The sequence below is a fragment of the Stenella coeruleoalba genome (assembly GCF_951394435.1).
Source record: "Stenella coeruleoalba genome assembly, chromosome: X".
Lineage (NCBI taxonomy): Eukaryota > Metazoa > Chordata > Mammalia > Artiodactyla > Delphinidae > Stenella > Stenella coeruleoalba.
The window spans coordinates 97,409,223-97,426,994 of record NC_137152.1 but is presented as its reverse complement, the minus strand read 5'-3'; the positions used below and the strand labels follow the sequence as shown (position 1 = coordinate 97,426,994).

Below are 17,772 nucleotides of genomic sequence, written 5' to 3'. Positions count from 1 at the left end.
CAGATCGCCACCCTAGCACCTTGGTTGAAGCGCCTGGCTTATAGGCCCTGTCTTTCCCTACCACTAAAGTCAGTCCCTAAGGAAAATTTCCCAGATGATGGGGCTACACGGTAGTTCCAATGAAGAGAGTTCTAAGATTTTGTTTGCTTGTGTCTGGATGCTGAAAAAAGCTGCCCATGTCTCTTACTCCTTTCTTCTCTGTATTGTAAAAATGGCTATTGTGATCATTCAGCTCAGCTTTTGTGATTGGTACCTCCCAAAGGGAAAAGTGCAATAGTCCTTTGAGTAGTGGGGAACAGGATTGATTGTTCAAGAAGCACTGAAATACACAGAACATGTGAGATGTTTTAAGTGGATCTCAGTTATACATCGGGTAACTTAGGAGACAGCGGTTCTACTACATGTTGCATTTGCTGCAGGAGATACAAATCTTACGGTTAAAATTGAGTTCAAAAATGCTAGATTAGGTTCTTGGGTCGTGTTATGATTGTTACTAATCGTTGTGACTGTTTATCTTCAAATATTGTGCTTCAATCCCAGCAAACCGCACGTATCCTGCACCCCACCCCAAAAGAATCATCTGTATTTTAATGCCACTGCTCTTATTGGTCCTTTTTTCTGTTGAGACCAATCATGACAGTGTTCAAGGTTATGAAAGTGTTACAATGCCGCTTTGTCTGCAATACCTCAAATGTAGCCAACTTGACAAATTCTTAAGTGTTATCGTAGATTTAAAATCCATCTGGCACATTGTGGTAGGTATTTGTACAGTTCTTTTAATTATACATAGCTTTAAACCTCAATCTGATGAATTTAACACTTCGGCACCATGCCTTCATTTCAGAATGAACACTTTCATTGTGATCTTATGTTAACCTGAGAATCGATTGATTTAAAGGAAGATTGATAATCCTATACTTGTACAACATAAAAATACAGGGCTACAGGAGGGTACCTAATTAGACAGTTCTGCAAACACAGAACACATACAGGAAAAATTTCCAGCCAATTTCGCTACCTCCCAACTTCATGGATTAGAGGTAGCAGGCAAATGCTGGTGCTCCCATCTACCTTGTAGACACCCAGCCATCAAGAGTTACCAAGGTACAACCAGTGTGCTCATTGTTCACAGTAAATGTTTGCAAAACATTCAGTTTAACTTTCGGCATCACGACTGATGTCTCATCTGGATTTCAAATCTGAACAACTATAATCCTTTTGTGTTATATAAAGTTACTATTATTTTCTACAGTTCTGAGCATATTAAAATTCTATTGGATTTCAAAAAGGGACTAATAACCAATTGACTTACTATACAAATATCAACTTGTAATACTCAATGAAATTTCTTGCTGTTTACACTTTACATTTTGCTTTAGTGAACGTGTATGGGTATTTAATTTTTTTAAAGGCACCATTACATAGTATATCCTACATTCATCACATTTCTTAAAGTGTCAAGATTCTATGACTCATTTCTATGTATTTTTCTTACTTTACAAAGTAACTTGAAACAGTATAGATTTTGTAACACTTAATTTGAGCAGCTTCTTTTTTTATCACATTGAACTATAAAAAGTGCATGTTACCTTAGAAAAGTTAATATTTGCTGCTTTACTCTTTTGCAAAAACATTTGCTGTAATGAAGGAATTTGTATTTCCAAAATGTACCTTGACTGCATTTTGTAATATTTACTGCTTTATTCCTAATTCTGCTTTAAAGTATTGAACTGGGCATGAAACATTAAAATATTAATCCAGAACGTGTATAACTGGATGTTGCTTAAAATCTGTATCACTGCCATGTTGGAAACCCAGACTGCTTTTGTGATGTTTCAAATTAATAAAACTATCCTCCTCCTTATCAACTTACATGTGTCTTCATGGAATCAACAGAAGTATCACAAACACTCTAAAGCAACTGACAGCAGCTGACTCACTTTTGACTATTATGGTTCAAGATACAATGGGCATGTGATTAACCAACATATAAAACCTAATGGGAAATTCTGTCATGCCGTCATCAGAAATACAGTTCCAGTCTCCTGCTACAAAAACTGAAAAACAACAGAACATAAGCTATGTAATTTCTGAAAGAACATCTTGTAAAAAATGCACTCAAAAATCAGAATTAAAACATTTTATTTTTGCCATAAGAAGCTCTACGAACTAATATCAGGTAACGGTTAATGAAAAGTAGAACTTAAAGTCATGACAGAGAAGAGTGAACAAGTATGAACATTACAGTATTGGATGGAAATGAACAAGGTTTCATATGATTGACAGAGATGAGAAAGCCAGTGCTGCTGAATTAGTATTTAATTCTTTAGAATATGCACGCCTTGACAATACAAAATACCTTCATCATTTTTACCATTTGTTTTATCTTTTTGGTACAATGGGAAAAACCCAGCATCAATTCCTCATAGCGGTTGTGTGTGTGGGATCATTACCACCAAAATGATAATCATTTAAGATTTATTCTAAAGTGAATCTTGCAAGATTGCTACAACATTTAAAAATCTTTGCTTAGGGGCTTCCCTGGTGGCGCAGTGGTTGAGAGTCTGCTTGCCGATGCAGGGGACACGGGTTCGTGCCCCGGTCCGGGAAGATCCCACATGCCGCGGAGCAGCTGGGCCCGTGAGCCATGGCCGCTGAGCCTGCGCGTACGGAGCCTGTGCTCCGCAACGGGAGAGGCCACAACAGTGAGAGGCCCGCGTACCGCAAAAAAAAAAAAAAAAAAAAAATCTTTGCTTTGTTTGAGCACTTTCATTTTGTCATCTTTTAACAAATTGCTATTTCAAAGTTCCTATCCAGAATATTTATAGGTAATTTAGCATAGGAGCAAATCTGAAGCCAACTTGAAAGGAAAAAAAGGAAGTTCAATTGCCAGAAAACTAAGTATAAAATAGGAACACCCCATGACAAGCTTTGAACAGCCTCTTGCCACAGATTTCCAACCCCATAAATATTGGGGGTGAATGGTTTTAATCCCAAAGGAGTATTCTGCATGAATTCTGAACTTTGTATATAGAGACTTGTAGAAAAACAGAAGACCCTGACATACATGCAAGTAAAAGTCTTCTGGCAAAAATACAATTTAAAGTGATTTTTCCAGTTTTCCTCCTCCCAAAAAACTCTAGAAGATACCTTCAGTAGGCCAAGTTGAAATTTCACCCTCAGAATTTACATAGAGCACAGCAGCAGCAAATAATTATATCCAGATAATTAAGAATGGATAGTTTTCCATTATAGAATTAACTCCTGGTTTGTCATAATGGCCTTGTAGAAACCACCAAGTTTTATTATGACAAACTAATTTACCTAGCAGTTTAGTCTGAAAGGACTGGAAGCTCTGCTGATATCAGTATCATTCACACTTGTAGAAGAATTATGTCTAACTGGTAAAACAGCATTAATGAAACAAACAAATTTCCACTGAAAAGATTTCAGAGTGTACCCTATAGTCAAAGAGTAATGTTATCAGTACCTACAAAGAAAGGAAACAGATATTGCAATTCCAGAGATCAGACTCTTAAGTTGTAAGGTAATTAAAAAATTTCCAAGGATTAGTTTACAAAATGGTCTTAAGGTCTCAACTCACAGAACAGAAAACGGAAAGATGCACATCATTCTAATCCTTGGTAAAGCAAAGGAGTATATTATTTTTCTTTCTTCTCATATTACTGCAAATACTGATGCCTGATACCCTCAGCTACCATCTTAAGAAACACTGAAACCATTATCTTCAAGTCTAGATTACTGTAAGAATGACGTATACATGAGAAATTATGATTAAAGCTTTAAGTTCAAAGTCAAGAAATAGACTATTTTCAAAAATACGTGGTTAAGGAGAAAGAAAATATCTATGTTGAATTAAGAAATACTTAAGCAAGGTTACAAATGACTAATAACTATGCACAACAATCTTTTTCAATATCTATTAATTTTTTTCCTTTGCAAAAATTCATTTACAGAAGTTCGACAAGTCAATCCTGTTATAAATGCTAGGCTATATATTTGTTCCAACCTGCTTCCCTTTTAGTACTAGCACTTCAATAAGTTTTTACTTTATTTTCTAAGTGTTTAAATATGTGTCATTTTAAAAGGGAGAAAGGTGGTATTTATTGTTCTCAAGATAAATGGGAATCAACAAGCCTATTTAACTTCCACGTATAGCTTCTGAATGCTATAATACTGCAGCAATTTGCAGATGGAATGGAACTTATTTTAGAAGGAGTAAAAACCTAAAAGGTCTTGCTGAAAGGAAAATACTAGATCACTGACTCAACTATGTCAAATAAAAACTTCCTATTAGAGATTCTAAGTAATATGAACATTTAAAAATATATGCCAGTAGCCTCCCGCCCAAAATATACAGGCGTCTCATTTGTGAAATTTGTCATTTATAAAGATTTATACATAAAGATTAATTTGGTGGCTTTCAGATTCAAAATTTGAAAAATGTCATGGGAATATTTTTAACCATAACAAGCAAAAAGGAAATCTCCATTTACTTCCATTCTCTGTCGCTATCATATAAGAGTGCAGAATTCAAAACAAATGCGACAGATCATTTCACCTCTTCCTGTCTGCACTACAGAGATTTGTTTTCCTTTAGTATTTTTGCCCATGGAAACCACACTGCAAAGGTATATATACAGTAGTCCAGCCACAGGTCTTTTCCAGACTATGGCAATAAAAGCAAGGTTTAATTCTAATTAGCTAAAACTACTTCATTGTTCAAATGAGAGATTTGTCTGCACGGCCATTTTCATGAGGGGCAGGAGGTTGCTATCCATTTGGGTTAGCAGAATACACAACCAAGCAGAGATTTATTCTGAAAATTTCCAGGACAACTTTAGAAGTTCTTGTTTACTTTTTATGCCATATATAAGACACGACACATTTATAGTCTCAATAATAAGAAAATTGAGAATCATCAGTAAAGTGCTAACACGGAAGGGGAAAGTTGCAAGATATACTAGGGTATGCTAATAACTCCAGTTATTTTCAAAGAACATTCAGACTGCTTCAAATTCTATTCAGGAAACTATCTCTCCAAGCTTTTTTTTTCTTTTTGCCTCTTTTAAATGTGCTGAAAGCTAACTATAAAAATGGATACTTGGGGGGGAAAAACTTCTCAATCTCTATTCAAACTTTCAGAATAATTTGCTTCTAAAAAATTATCAACAAATAATCCAACTAGACTACCTTCAGATGACATGGCAGATCAAATCAACTTGTTTTCACCTTTGTTTTACAGGTCTTCTGAAAGCCCTGACCCTTAATCCAAACCAAAACTTTCTGATATTTCAAAGGAGTTCAATAAGATTCTGGTATTATAAATTCAAACTCAGTACTGCCATCTGTTACATTCTGTTTAAAAATTGAATCATTTTCCTGCTGAATAAAAATATCTTCCCAGGTCATTGGCTTGTTCTGAGGAGTAGATGTGGTCCCTACTGGAGGTTCTTTCCCAGCATCAACCTTATACCCAATACCATCATCCTTCATGACAGGCATGGTGCCTGACTTATCAGAAAGGTATGCATATTGTCTGATCTGTAAAGACCTGCATGGATGTAAACGATAAAGCTTTGAGTCTCCAGAAGGATCTTGACTATGAACTGACTTTATGTGTGAAGACATAAACTGATAGTTGATGAAAGACTTGCCACAGGCCAAACACTGATACCTTCTCTCCCCTGTGTGATGAATTTCATGCTTTGTGCGATATTCTGCAAGAGGAAATACCTTCTCACAGTAACGGCAAGGATACTTCTTCTCCCAAGAATGAATGTTAAAATGTCTCCGCAAGCTTGTCAGACAGACATATGACCTTTTGCATACAATACAGATATAATAGACCCTTCCATCTACTATTAACTCATAGTGATCATCATGTTTTACCTTCATACGTTTATTTGCCGTCTCACTGCTAGATGTTTTTGGTATCTCATTCTCAAGTCTGGCCTCCCCTTCATCAGGGTCATCTTTGACAGGGATCACTATATCATAAGTATCTTCACCAATATTTGCATAAACCTTGCAACCCGTCGACAAGCCTTCAATTTCAGTAGCTGTATCTAAAGTAATAATCTTCTGACCCTCCATTAGATGTTTTGATCCTAAACCTGGATCATTAGTGTTTCTAGTAATTATATCTGAAATTTTTAAAGAATTAGAAAGTGGCTCTTGCAGAAGTGTAGGAATCTGCATCTTCTGTATCAACGATCCATCAAAAGCGGTATTTGGGGGGATCTCAGCCTGTGGGACCAAAGATGTATTACTGACCGCCGAGTCTGGACTGGAGCTAATAGTGTCATCATCATCATCTATAATTTCCTCCTCCTCCTCTTCATTGGCCTTGTTTCCTGTTAAAACAGCATTGTTTGGTGGCTGCTGATTCTGCACAAGTACATTGATTGAAGGAGACATATGATTTGGAAGTGAAGAACTGACATTTGGTGGTGTAGTAAGTGATGTCTGATTTAATAAAATGATGTTGGGAGTCAGATGTGTTGGGGCCGAGGATACCAATAATTTTTCACTTCCTTGTGTTTGGTTCAGAGTTGCCTGATTCACAGAAGTAGGAAGTTTCTGAGTAGGTGTGATATTTGTTAAAGGGGGAGAGCTATTGCTCGCACAAGGTGCAACATCTGAAATAGCAACAGAGCCTGGGTTAGGCTGGACCTCTGCCACTGTATTGGTACTTGGCAAAGTCTCCTTTGCAGGCAGAATCTCAGAGCAGAAAATGACGTCATCGTCGTCATCATCTGAATCGGTAACAATGATCTTTTTCATCTCATAATCTTCAGCAGATAAGGAAAAAGACTCTGTTATAATTGGCATTATAGTGGCCCCATTTTCTTGGGCTTCATCTTTTGATTTTTGTATTTCAAGGTTCTTGTCACTAGAACCAGGAGGTAAGGTTTCTGCATTACCATCCTGAGCTGTACCTGAGATGCTTTTAACCTGTGACAATGGGACACCAAGCTCTGCTATAAATTTAACTCCTAATAACTGCCCTGATTTAATTAACTCATCAAGTAAATCTGATCTAACACGAACAATTTTAGAACTATAGATATAATTGAGAATTTCTGCAAAGATCTCTGCTCTTATAAAGCTCAGTTCAACAACTTGCCCAGCAACTGAGAAGAGCTGATGGAAGTAAGTACTAGAAGCTGAAAGGATGTTCCTGTGGGCTCGGAATTTTCGGTCTTCCACAATAACGGTAACATCACAGAAGAGTCCATGGCCGCGTTGCTCATTCAAGGAGTTCAGCAGACTGCCAGAGTATTGAATGTCTGTAGCAGAAATCAGTTTTCTACTCTCCATGCCTGTAAGAGAAAGGGAAGGGGAGGATGGGAGATTAGGAAAGAAGGACAAAAGCACTTCATCATTCAGAATTTCAGCTACAGCATCATTAACTAGTTTACTGGAGTTTTACCCGAAGTTTGATATAACTTTTTGGTTTTTATATAAATTATTCTTACAGGCTGGTTTTTGGACCACATGTCAAATCTCATGACTTTCCCCTGAGAAGAGACAAGCCAGTTTTAAATTGATCTACAGATTTGAACATTAATCTCTTCCTTTGAATCTTAGATTCATGCATCACCACTAGGCTAGTTTTAAAGACTAAAATTAATTTTCTTAGTTCCAATTTTGGATTTTCTCCTCAAGAAGAGTTAAGAGTTAATTTTTTTTTTTTTTTTTTTGCGGTACGCGGGCCTCTCACCGCTGTGGCCTCTCCCGTCGCGGAGCACAGGCTCCGGACGCGCAGGCTCAGCGGTCATGGCTCACAGGCGCAGCCGCTCCGCGGCATGTGGGATCTTCCCGGACCGGGGCACGAACCCGCGTCCCCTGCATTGGCAGGCGGACTCTCAACCACTGCGCCACCAGGGAAGCCCAAGAGTTAATTTTTAACTGTCTTAAAACTTTAAGAAAAATCTTCATCATGAACACATAAAAGTTATTTCACCTGTAAATGAATGTTTTGAATGTCAGAAAAGCTTGGTGTGTGCAACACTGAGTCCAAAATATGTAGTCTTCCTAAATTTTAACTTATCTTTAAGAACATATTCAACAGCTATTCCCTGCAGCCAGTGACTAAATCAGAATTTATAAACACTGGCAATTATTACCTCTATTATTTTTCTATTCTTACTTTGATTGGGATGCCTCATCTGGATAAACTATGAAACACCTTTCTTACCCTCTCCTCTTTCTTCTTCCCCTTGCCACTTCCCCTCACCTGCCTACCCTTACAATCTCCAGAGGCGGAATGTTAAACAGAGTGCCAAATGAAGTCAGCAGATGCTGTTGTGAAAAAATAAAACAAAGGAAAAGAAAAGTTTACCATTTCTTAAAGCTCATTTGCATGAAAACACAAAACATTGAATTTTGTTGGTAAAGAATTATGAGCATTGATATGAGAACTTTCTTCACACCAAATGAACTAGTGAAAATTAAGATATAAACTTACTGGAACAGAGCAGACATCACTCTAGAAAAAAGGGGAGGGGGACTGTCAATAAATAGTATTGCTGTGTACCACCCCCAAAACAATTTTTGGCACTTTGCAGAAGATATATCCAATAACAATGACACGGAATTTAAATAAATAAATAGATAAATAAATACATGTATATATAATTAAAAATTAGTTGACCTGAGAAAACCATAATTCAAAAAGAGTCATGTACCACAATGTTCACTGCAGCTCTATTTACAATAGCCAGGACATGGAAGCAACCTAAGTGTCCATCAACAGATGAATGGATAAAGAAGATGTGGCACATATATACAATGGAATATTACTCAGCCATAAAAAGAAACAAATTGAGTTATTTGTAGTGAGGTGGATGGACCCAGAGTCTGTCATACAGAGTGAAGTAAGTCAGAAAGAGAAAAACAAATACCGTATGCTAATACATATATATGGAATCTTAAAAAAAAAATGGTTCTGATGAACCTAGGGGCAGGACAGGAATAAAGACGCAGACGTAGAGAATGGACTTGAGGACACGGGGAGAGGGAAGGTTAAGCTGGGATGAAGTGAGAGAGTGGCATGGACATATACACACTACCAAATGTAAAATAGATTGCTAGTGTGAAGCAGCCGCATAGCACAGGGAGATCAGCTCGGTGCTTTGTGACCACCTAGAGGGGTGCGATAGGGAGGGTGGGAGGGAGACGCAAGAGGGAGGGGATATGGGGATATATGTATATGTATAGCTGATTCACTTTGCTGTACAGCAGAAACTAAACATTGTAAAGCAATTATACTCCAATAAAGATGTTGAAAAATAATAAAATAAAATAAAATAGATAAGCGGGGGAAAAATTAGTTGATAAGTACTTTTGGTAAAGAAACACTTTTTATTGCTAATATTCTTTCTCTTTAGAGTTACCAAAGTAGTACCACTGTCACAGTTCTTAAGTTATATACACGTGGAAGACAGGGCGTCTCAAATATCTTCTAAATTTTTCAAAATAATAGCTTAAAAACAAAAAATAGGAGAAAAGTCTAGAAATCAAGGATTTAAAACATCATGTTATAAGACATTGCTTGTTAACGGTACCAAGGAATTCCAGGTTACCATAAAGGCATTCATCAGAAAGGGTGACCTTTGGACAGCGAGCCAGCAACCTGGGCTACTGAAATATGGGGATTTCGACACAAGTCCCTTTTCAGTGGATAGATAGGTTTTCTGAATACGGTCCCACTATTTTTGTCGTTTGCACATGGGTGTTCCCAATGGGGGAATGATTTAAATGTACGTGTCCAGGTGACACCGGGACTTGGTTTCATTTTGTTGTTTAGGTTACCTCCTCTTCCCTGTTAAGGTGGACCCAGGAACAGCACAAATCGGTCTGAACCCACCCTAACCAAGATTTGCGACCCGACTGTGGAAAAGCCGTTCCTCATTCCTGTGAGACAAATCCTTGACCGAGGGCAGGTGAAGGTGGGAAAGAGAAACACCACCCGCGAGACTGAAACAACCGACACGCGGCTCCCTGCGGCAGCTGAACCCCATCTTCCTCCTTCCACCCCCTCTTCCCATTCGCACCCGGCCGGCTGCAACCGAGGTTTTTAACCCCCATTCACGCGGAAAAGCAGCTTCTCGCAAATACAGATGGAGGTCCAGCCAGCACAGTCAGGGCGGGGGTAGTAAGGCGAGGCGAGCCGGGGAAAGTAGAAGGTGGCGAACCGGAGGGTGGGGTGTTGGGAGGGGATGAGGCCAAGCAGGCGGCATTGTTATGCCCTGGGAAGGGGACGGAAGGGGAGGATGGGCCAGGCCGAAAAGCTCTAAATCAAAGGGCTAGGAGGGGAAAAGAGGCGCAAAAAAGGCAGGCAGAGGGGCGAGGAAAACGCCGAGCGGTTCTCCGCGGTGGGCTCCCCACGCTCCGGGCCTACCCCGGGCGCCGGCAGACCCTCGGCCCCTGACGGCGGAGGGGACCGCGCCGCGGCCCTCCCGGTTCGTCCCCTCCTTCGCTCCCGGGCCCACACAAAGAAAGGGCCGGAGGAGCGGAGCCTCCGTCTCCGCCGCTTCCTGGTTCAAGTGAGGAGAAAGCGAAGGCAGGCGCGGCCCAGGGACGGAGGAAGCAGGCGCGATCCCTCGCCCCCTCCCGGGTCGCGGCCGGCTCCTCACCTGCTTCCCGGCGCTGCAGCTTCTCGTCGTCGGGCCGCGCGGAAGGGTGGGAGTCCTCCAACAACCAGAAGCCGGACTCCGCGGCGACTCGGCTCCTTCTTTAAACGTCGCTCCAGTCTTGGTCGACGTCGACGCGGCTACCGCCTCCCGCCGCCACCACTGCCACAGCTGCCCCAAGCCGCCGACAGAGGGCACCGCGCGGGGGCGAGGCGCCAAAGGCAAAGGCGCCCTCCTCTTCCGAGTGCGGTTCGGCTCTTTCCGGAGGGGCCCGAGCGTTAGGCCGCGCCGCTTCGGCGCCCCACTCCGCCTTCGGCTCCTTCCGCAGGGGGCGGAGGAAGACTGGGAAGTACCGGGAGAGCTCGGCCCCTTCCGGAGGGCGAAAGGGTGGGAAAAAGGAAAGATGGGGTAATGCGGTCACAAACGGTTGGGATGCGAGGGAAGGTAGTCGCTTTCGTCTACGTTCCGTGTAAGCTTCTAGGGAGTAAAAACTGAGAGACTAGACGGGTTTCATTTCTTTTGAAAGTTTGAAACTGCTCTATTTAATAGCCTGTTAGATGATAAACCACCTTGAAATATAATCAGAATAAATATAATCAAACAATGTATCGACTCATTATGATTTATGATAATCCAAGTTCTAGGATAACACGATGACAACTGCATTATAATATATACTTTGAAGAAATAAATTCAGTTTTTGGACAAGTACTATCTTCTTAACTGAATACTAAATGATGCAACACTATGTTAATTCCTTCATTTCAACTATCGTTTTCTGACCACCTGTTTGATCTGTACCAAATCTTATGTTAGGTTCTGTGGAATACAAAAATGAATAAACCAAGGTCTCTACCTTTTCAAAGAGCTCAGTAGATAGGTACTCAAACATCGACAAAATATTTGTAAGGTACAGAACACAGAGAAAGGAGTAGCAAACTGAATTTGAGCTGCATCTTGAAAGATAAATAATATTAACACTTGCATTGTTAATTTATTATTCTTATTTACATAGCATTTCCTCCTCAGAGGGCTTTACTGTCTGACACATGGTAGGTGTTCAATAATTGTTTAGTGAATGAATATATGAATGAGTTGTGCTAATTTTAAAAACTCTTCTGGTAATACACTTCCGACTGAGTACCACGATGAATGGAGCAATGGGATGGGTGTTTGGAGAGCAAAATATTTCCCTTTAGGCTGGTTATTGATCATATTCAACTAAAGAACAAAATAGCAGCATTTTCTTCAACAACTAGAGCCATGCACTACCTTCATTTTCTTTTAAAAAATACGTATAGGATAATATTGCATCAGTTTCCAAAAACTTGAATTGGCACTTATTTACCATTCAGTTGGAATGTCCACCAGGCTACTCACTATCTCTAATTTTCTTCAACATAAAATCAGACAAAGATGTCATCATCTATCGATCTCTCATCTATTCTACATTCTCCTCAATAAAGTAAAGCCACATAGCATAACATCAAAGTAGTGTAATACAGCTGTATTTTCACATGGAGATAAGAAATCCAAATGAAATTCCTTAGGCGTTTCTCCAAGGTTTGGTATTGTGGGAAAACAATCTATGTGGGAATTACTGCATTATTAGTTTTTGATTATGCCTTAAAATTATGAAAGTTTTATTGTTTAATATAAAAACATTTCATGGAAAATAGGAGTGTGCTGTTGTAAAAGAAACGAAGACAGATGGTAGTATTTTCCTGGTAACTGAGCATTTAACAAAACTAGTTAGCAGATTAATGACCATTTTTCTGAGTCATCCTCCCCCAAAATTTAGTAGCAAAAAAAAAAAAATTAGGAAATAAGACAAAGTACATTTTGAAAGTTTAGGATCTATTTATCTTTCAGTAGCTTAGTTGACTAAAACTAAAATGAGACATTTCTTTGAAATACAGATCACAGTGGCAGTAGCTGCCACTCTTGATATCAAATGTGTGTTGGTTACCTCTCAGTAAATTGTAAGATGCAATACATTTTCTTTTGCACCAGCACCAACAACACCAAGGCCCCCAACAGAATTGCCTTCCCTTTGTCCCTTTCCTGAAAGGGCTTTAAAAGTGTGGAGCCACAACTGAGGTATGATGAAGGCCTATTACTTCGAAGTGCAGGAAACTGTCTCTTCCCTTCTGTCCATGTCGCTCAGCCCCTAACTCAGCAAAAACTAAGCTAAAATTTAAAAGCTACCTATAACCCATGCACCTAAGGTCAATTAATCTATGACAAAAGAGGCAAGAATATACAATGGAGAAAGGACAGTCTCTTCAACAAGTGGTGTTGGGAAAGCTGGACAGCTACATGTAAATCAGTGAAATTAGAACACTCCCTCACACCATATACAAAAACAAACTCAAAATGGTTTAAAAACCTAAATGTAAGACATGACACCATAAAACTCCTAGAAAGGTACATAGGTGAAACATTCTTTGACATAAATCGTAGCAATATTTTCTTAGCTCAGTCTCCCAAGGCAAAAGAAATAAAAGCAAAAATAAATGGGACCTAATCAAACTTAAAAGCTTATGCACAGCAAAGGAAACCATCAACAAAACTAAAAGAATGGGAGAAAATATTTTCAAACAATGCAACTGACAAGGAGTTAATATCCAAAATATAAAAACAACTCATACAACTCAATATCCAAAAAACAAACAACCCAATCAAAAACATGGGCAGAACACCTAAATAGACATTTTTCCAAAGAAGACATACAGATGGCCAATAGCACAAAAAAAGATGCTCAACACCACTAATTATTAGAGAAATGCAAATCAAAACCACAATGAGATAACACCTCACACCATTCAGGATGGCTGTCATCAAAAAGTCTACAAATAATAAATGCTGGAGAAGGTGTGGAGAAAAGGGAATCCTTGTACACTGTTGGTGAGAACATAAATTGATGCAGCCACTATGGAAAACAGTATGGAGGTTCCTTAAAAAACTAAAAATAGAACTACTATGTGATCCAGCAATTCCACTTCTGGGTATATATCAGTAAAAAAACAAAAACTCTAATTCAAAAAGATACACGCACCCCAATGTTCATAGCAGCACTATTTACAAAAGCCAAGACATGGAAACAATCCAAATGCCCATCAACAGATGATTGGCTTAGAGATGTGGTACATATATATACAATGGAATATTATTATTCAACCATAAAAAAGAAGGAAATATTGCCATTTGCAGCAACATGGATGGACCTAGAGAGTATTATCCTTAGTGAAATAAATCAAAGACAAATACTATATGATATCACTTATATATGGAATCTAAAAATAATACAGATGAATCTATATACAAAACAGAAACAGACTCACAGACATAGAAAACAAACTCATGGTTACCAAAGGGTAGAGGGAGAGGGGGAGGGACAAACTGGGAGTATGGGATTAATAGATGCACACTACCATGTATAAAGTAGATAAGCAACAAGGATTTTCTGTATAACACAGGGAACAATACTCAATATCTCATAATAACCTATAATGGAAAATAATCTGAAAAAATTAATATATATATATATATAACTGAATCACTTTGTTGTACACTTGAAACTAACACAATATTGTAAATCAACTATACTTCAAATTTAAAAAAATTTAAAAAGAAAAAAGTTACCTATAATTAAAGGGGATCCAATGATCAGGAAAGGAATTTTTTGGTAGGAAAAGCAGAGCAGACCAAGAAATCTGAGTGGCCTTAACAGCTGCTTTTGGGACAAGGTCTTTGGAAAGTTTCATTAATTTTCTGTTTCTCAACAAGTTATTTCACCTTTCACTTTCTTTTTATCTGAAGGCTTAACCCTACTTCAAACAACATAGTAGCTTTTAAAGACAAGAACCTTTATCAAATGGATTTGGAGGTATCAATTGTTTCACATTCTAAAAAGATTTTTGATTGGCTGATAATGGAATCAGGTTTTATAACCATGTGTCAGTTTGCTTGCCTTTGCCTTTTTTGAACTTGATTATGAATTCCATGAGGCCAGCAACTGTCCTCTCCTGTGTTAAAATGTCAAGAATCTTGTGGATGCTTAATATATATTAATTGATGACAATAAAAGATAAAAAACCAGGACTTCCCTGGTGGCGCAGCGGTTAAGAATCTGCCTGCCAATGTAGGTGACACGGGTTCGAGCCCAGGTCCAGGAAGATCCCACGTGCCACGGAGCAACTAAGCCTGTGCACCACAACTACTGAGCCTGCGCTCCAGAGCCCGCGAGCCACAACTGCTGAGCACGCGTGCCACAACTACTGAAGCCCACGCGCCTAGAGCCCATGCTATACAACAAGAGAAGCCACCGCAATGAGAAGTCCGCGCACCGCAATGAAGAGTAGCCCCGGCTCGCCGCAACTAGAGAAAGCCCACGTGCAGCAACGAAGACCCAATGCAGCCAAAAATAAATAAATAAATAAATAAATTTTTAAAAAGATAAAAAACGGCATTCATTCAGTCCTAGAGCCCTTCCACTGAGTTATGCTTAGCTACACAGATTTAGTAAGGTCACTACACAAGTATAAAAAGAAACCACAGTAAGGTATAGTGGAAATAACAAAGACTTGGGCAGATGTGAGTGGGTTGGGATTCTGGTACTCCCACTTAGCTGTGTGACCTTGAGCCTGATTCTTCATATGTAAAATAGAGATAATAATACCTTCCCATAGAGTTGTTTTGAGGATTAAATGAGTTAACTACCGATAGTGTCAAACTGTGTACAGTTTCCAAAATATGACATGGTGTTTACTGCTTTCATGTCTGTGCCTGGAACCCTAAGCCTGTAATAACCATTCCTTTTGTATTCACACTGTGCCTCTCCTGTTGTTTGGCAAGTGCCTGGTCTTCAAGAAAGACACAACTCAAACACTAACATGTTTGTGAAGCCTGCCTTGATGGTAGATGATAGACAGATATGGTTACTTAATATTGAAGGAATGAGTGTCTGGAACCCAGTAGGTTCTAAATATATGTTTGCTTTTTCATCACTCTCCCCTTTTCTGCTTTATCCCAACAATTCTCTCTTTAAGTGACTTGTTTGATACAGTTGATTCTCCTTTTCTTCTAAAGTCAATTGGATAGGGATATATAACCCTCCTACTGAGAAAAAGGAAGTGGATATTGCCGACAATAATACAATCTACCCCCCAAAAGCAACAGGTAGCTTATTTCGAATATGAAAAAAGTTGAGAGAATATACTACAAATGTGTCCTTTGTGAAAAATTACTTGGCAATATGAAATCAAATCTGATAAGAAATGAGTCAAAATGAAGAATTAAGAACGGACATTTTGCAGTGCGCCAGTCTATGTAAATGGAGGACTAAGACCAAACAACAAGGTTATGAATATGTGATAGAATGAAACTATTATAAACCCTGACACAATAAAAATCCATTCATTCATTTGTTCATTAAATACATATCACTTAGTACCTACTCCGTGCCAGGCAATGCTCTACACACTGTGGATACAATCATCATCAAGATGAAGTCGCAGTCTTCATGAAACTTAGATTCTAATGGGAGAGACATACAGTAAACATATTATCTAAATATATAACATAATATCAGATAGTAATGAGTGCTATGAAGAAAAATAAATAGCATAAAGGGGGAGAGAATAATGAGGGTGCTATTGTAAATAGTGTGGTCAGGGACGACCTCTCTGAAAAGATGATGGATGAGCAAAGAACGGAATGAACTAAGGGAAAGAGCCATGCAAATATCTGGGGAAGAGCACTCTAGGCAGTGGAACATGTCAATGCCCTTCAACCAAAGACCATCAGGAACTTACTCATAGCTGACAAGTTGGGTTTATTATTCTTTGCAGGCAGGGAGAATGAACACCATAGGGAACCATGGGGTGTTTCAGTAAGAGAATGTTAGAAAGAACCTACTATAGTATTTGAGTGATTTACGGGAGGGTCTAAGGAAGTGGCAGTTCGCTCTAAATCAGATGCTGTCAGAAAGCAGGGGCAATTGTATGATTGGGCATCTCAATAACCTCATACATAGGGAGGGCAGACTAGGGCAAAGATAAAGCTGTAATTGATAAAGTAGCAGTCACCCATTTTGGCCAAGAGAGGGGGTGTTTGGTGTTTTCTGGGTGGCACAGTGACTTTTTTTTTGTCTGTGCTTAGACAAAATTATGAAGTGGTCTTATTTCGTCTCACGTTGTCAGTCATCTAGTGACCTTGTCTTAGATTGGTGTTCTGTGAGTTTACGTCCAACAGAAGAACATGGCCTGAGCGCTAGTCAGCTTCCAGATATCAGGGGCTGCTTCCCAATCCATTTTCTCTAACAACAAGTGAAAAGCCTTAGAATATAAGGAATAAATTTTAGAGGTGGTGGGAGAGGAGGGAGGAGGTATAATATTGGCTATCTCCTCATCTTTAGTAGAAAATAGTTAATAGTGCATTATTATTGTATGGGACATACTTATACTAAAACATTATTCATTGTCTAGCTGAAATTCAAATGTAAGCGAACCTACTGTATTTTTTTTCTTTTTGCTAAATCTGACAACACTAAAATAAAAACACTGTCAGCTGCATAGGAAATACTTTGAATACTTGGTGCTTTTTCTTCTCGTCCCACTTAGATTTTTATTTGAAATCAGGATAGACTCAGAAAAAAATATGTAATTCGATTTGAGCCATTCCTATATATTCTACATGTACATAGACGCCCACATCTGTGCATATATTGATATTATGTATATGTACGTATGTACATACATACACACACACGAGAAACAGTAAAAGCATCCAATAGTATAGAATATGTAACACACACGCACAGAAGGCACCTGGAACACAAGCAGAATTGACTGTGTTGGTGATACGGCCACTCAGTGAAATGTATCTTGTGGTCTGTCATCCTTCCTTTCGGTCATTTCAAGTACGAGGCTGAGAAAAACACGGTCTCCGATCCAACTTGGACCTGGCGCGCCTCCTGAGGAACCGGAAGGATGATAGGAACCGATTGCAGCGGCGGTTTATTTACACGGATGCACACACCCCTTTCACGTCGGCGGGAGGCCACGTAGGCCTGGGGAAGGATTTTGCCGGCGTACCCGGAATGGTTTCC

General features: G+C 39.2%; 1 protein-coding gene across 1 annotated transcript; it reads right to left on the bottom strand.

The window, feature by feature from the left end:
* Positions 1-2,154: 2,154 nt before the first annotated feature.
* Positions 2,155-10,914, bottom strand: ZBTB33 (zinc finger and BTB domain containing 33). The gene is made up of 2 exons (XM_079911091.1): positions 10,665-10,914; positions 2,155-7,346 (listed from the first exon to the last, which is right to left on the bottom strand). The coding sequence occupies exon 2, from the start codon at positions 7,342-7,344 to the stop codon at positions 5,326-5,328; it is 2,019 nt and encodes a 672-aa protein (XP_079767217.1). The 5' UTR covers positions 7,345-7,346; positions 10,665-10,914; the 3' UTR covers positions 2,155-5,325.
* Between the last annotated feature and the right edge of the window lie 6,858 nt (positions 10,915-17,772).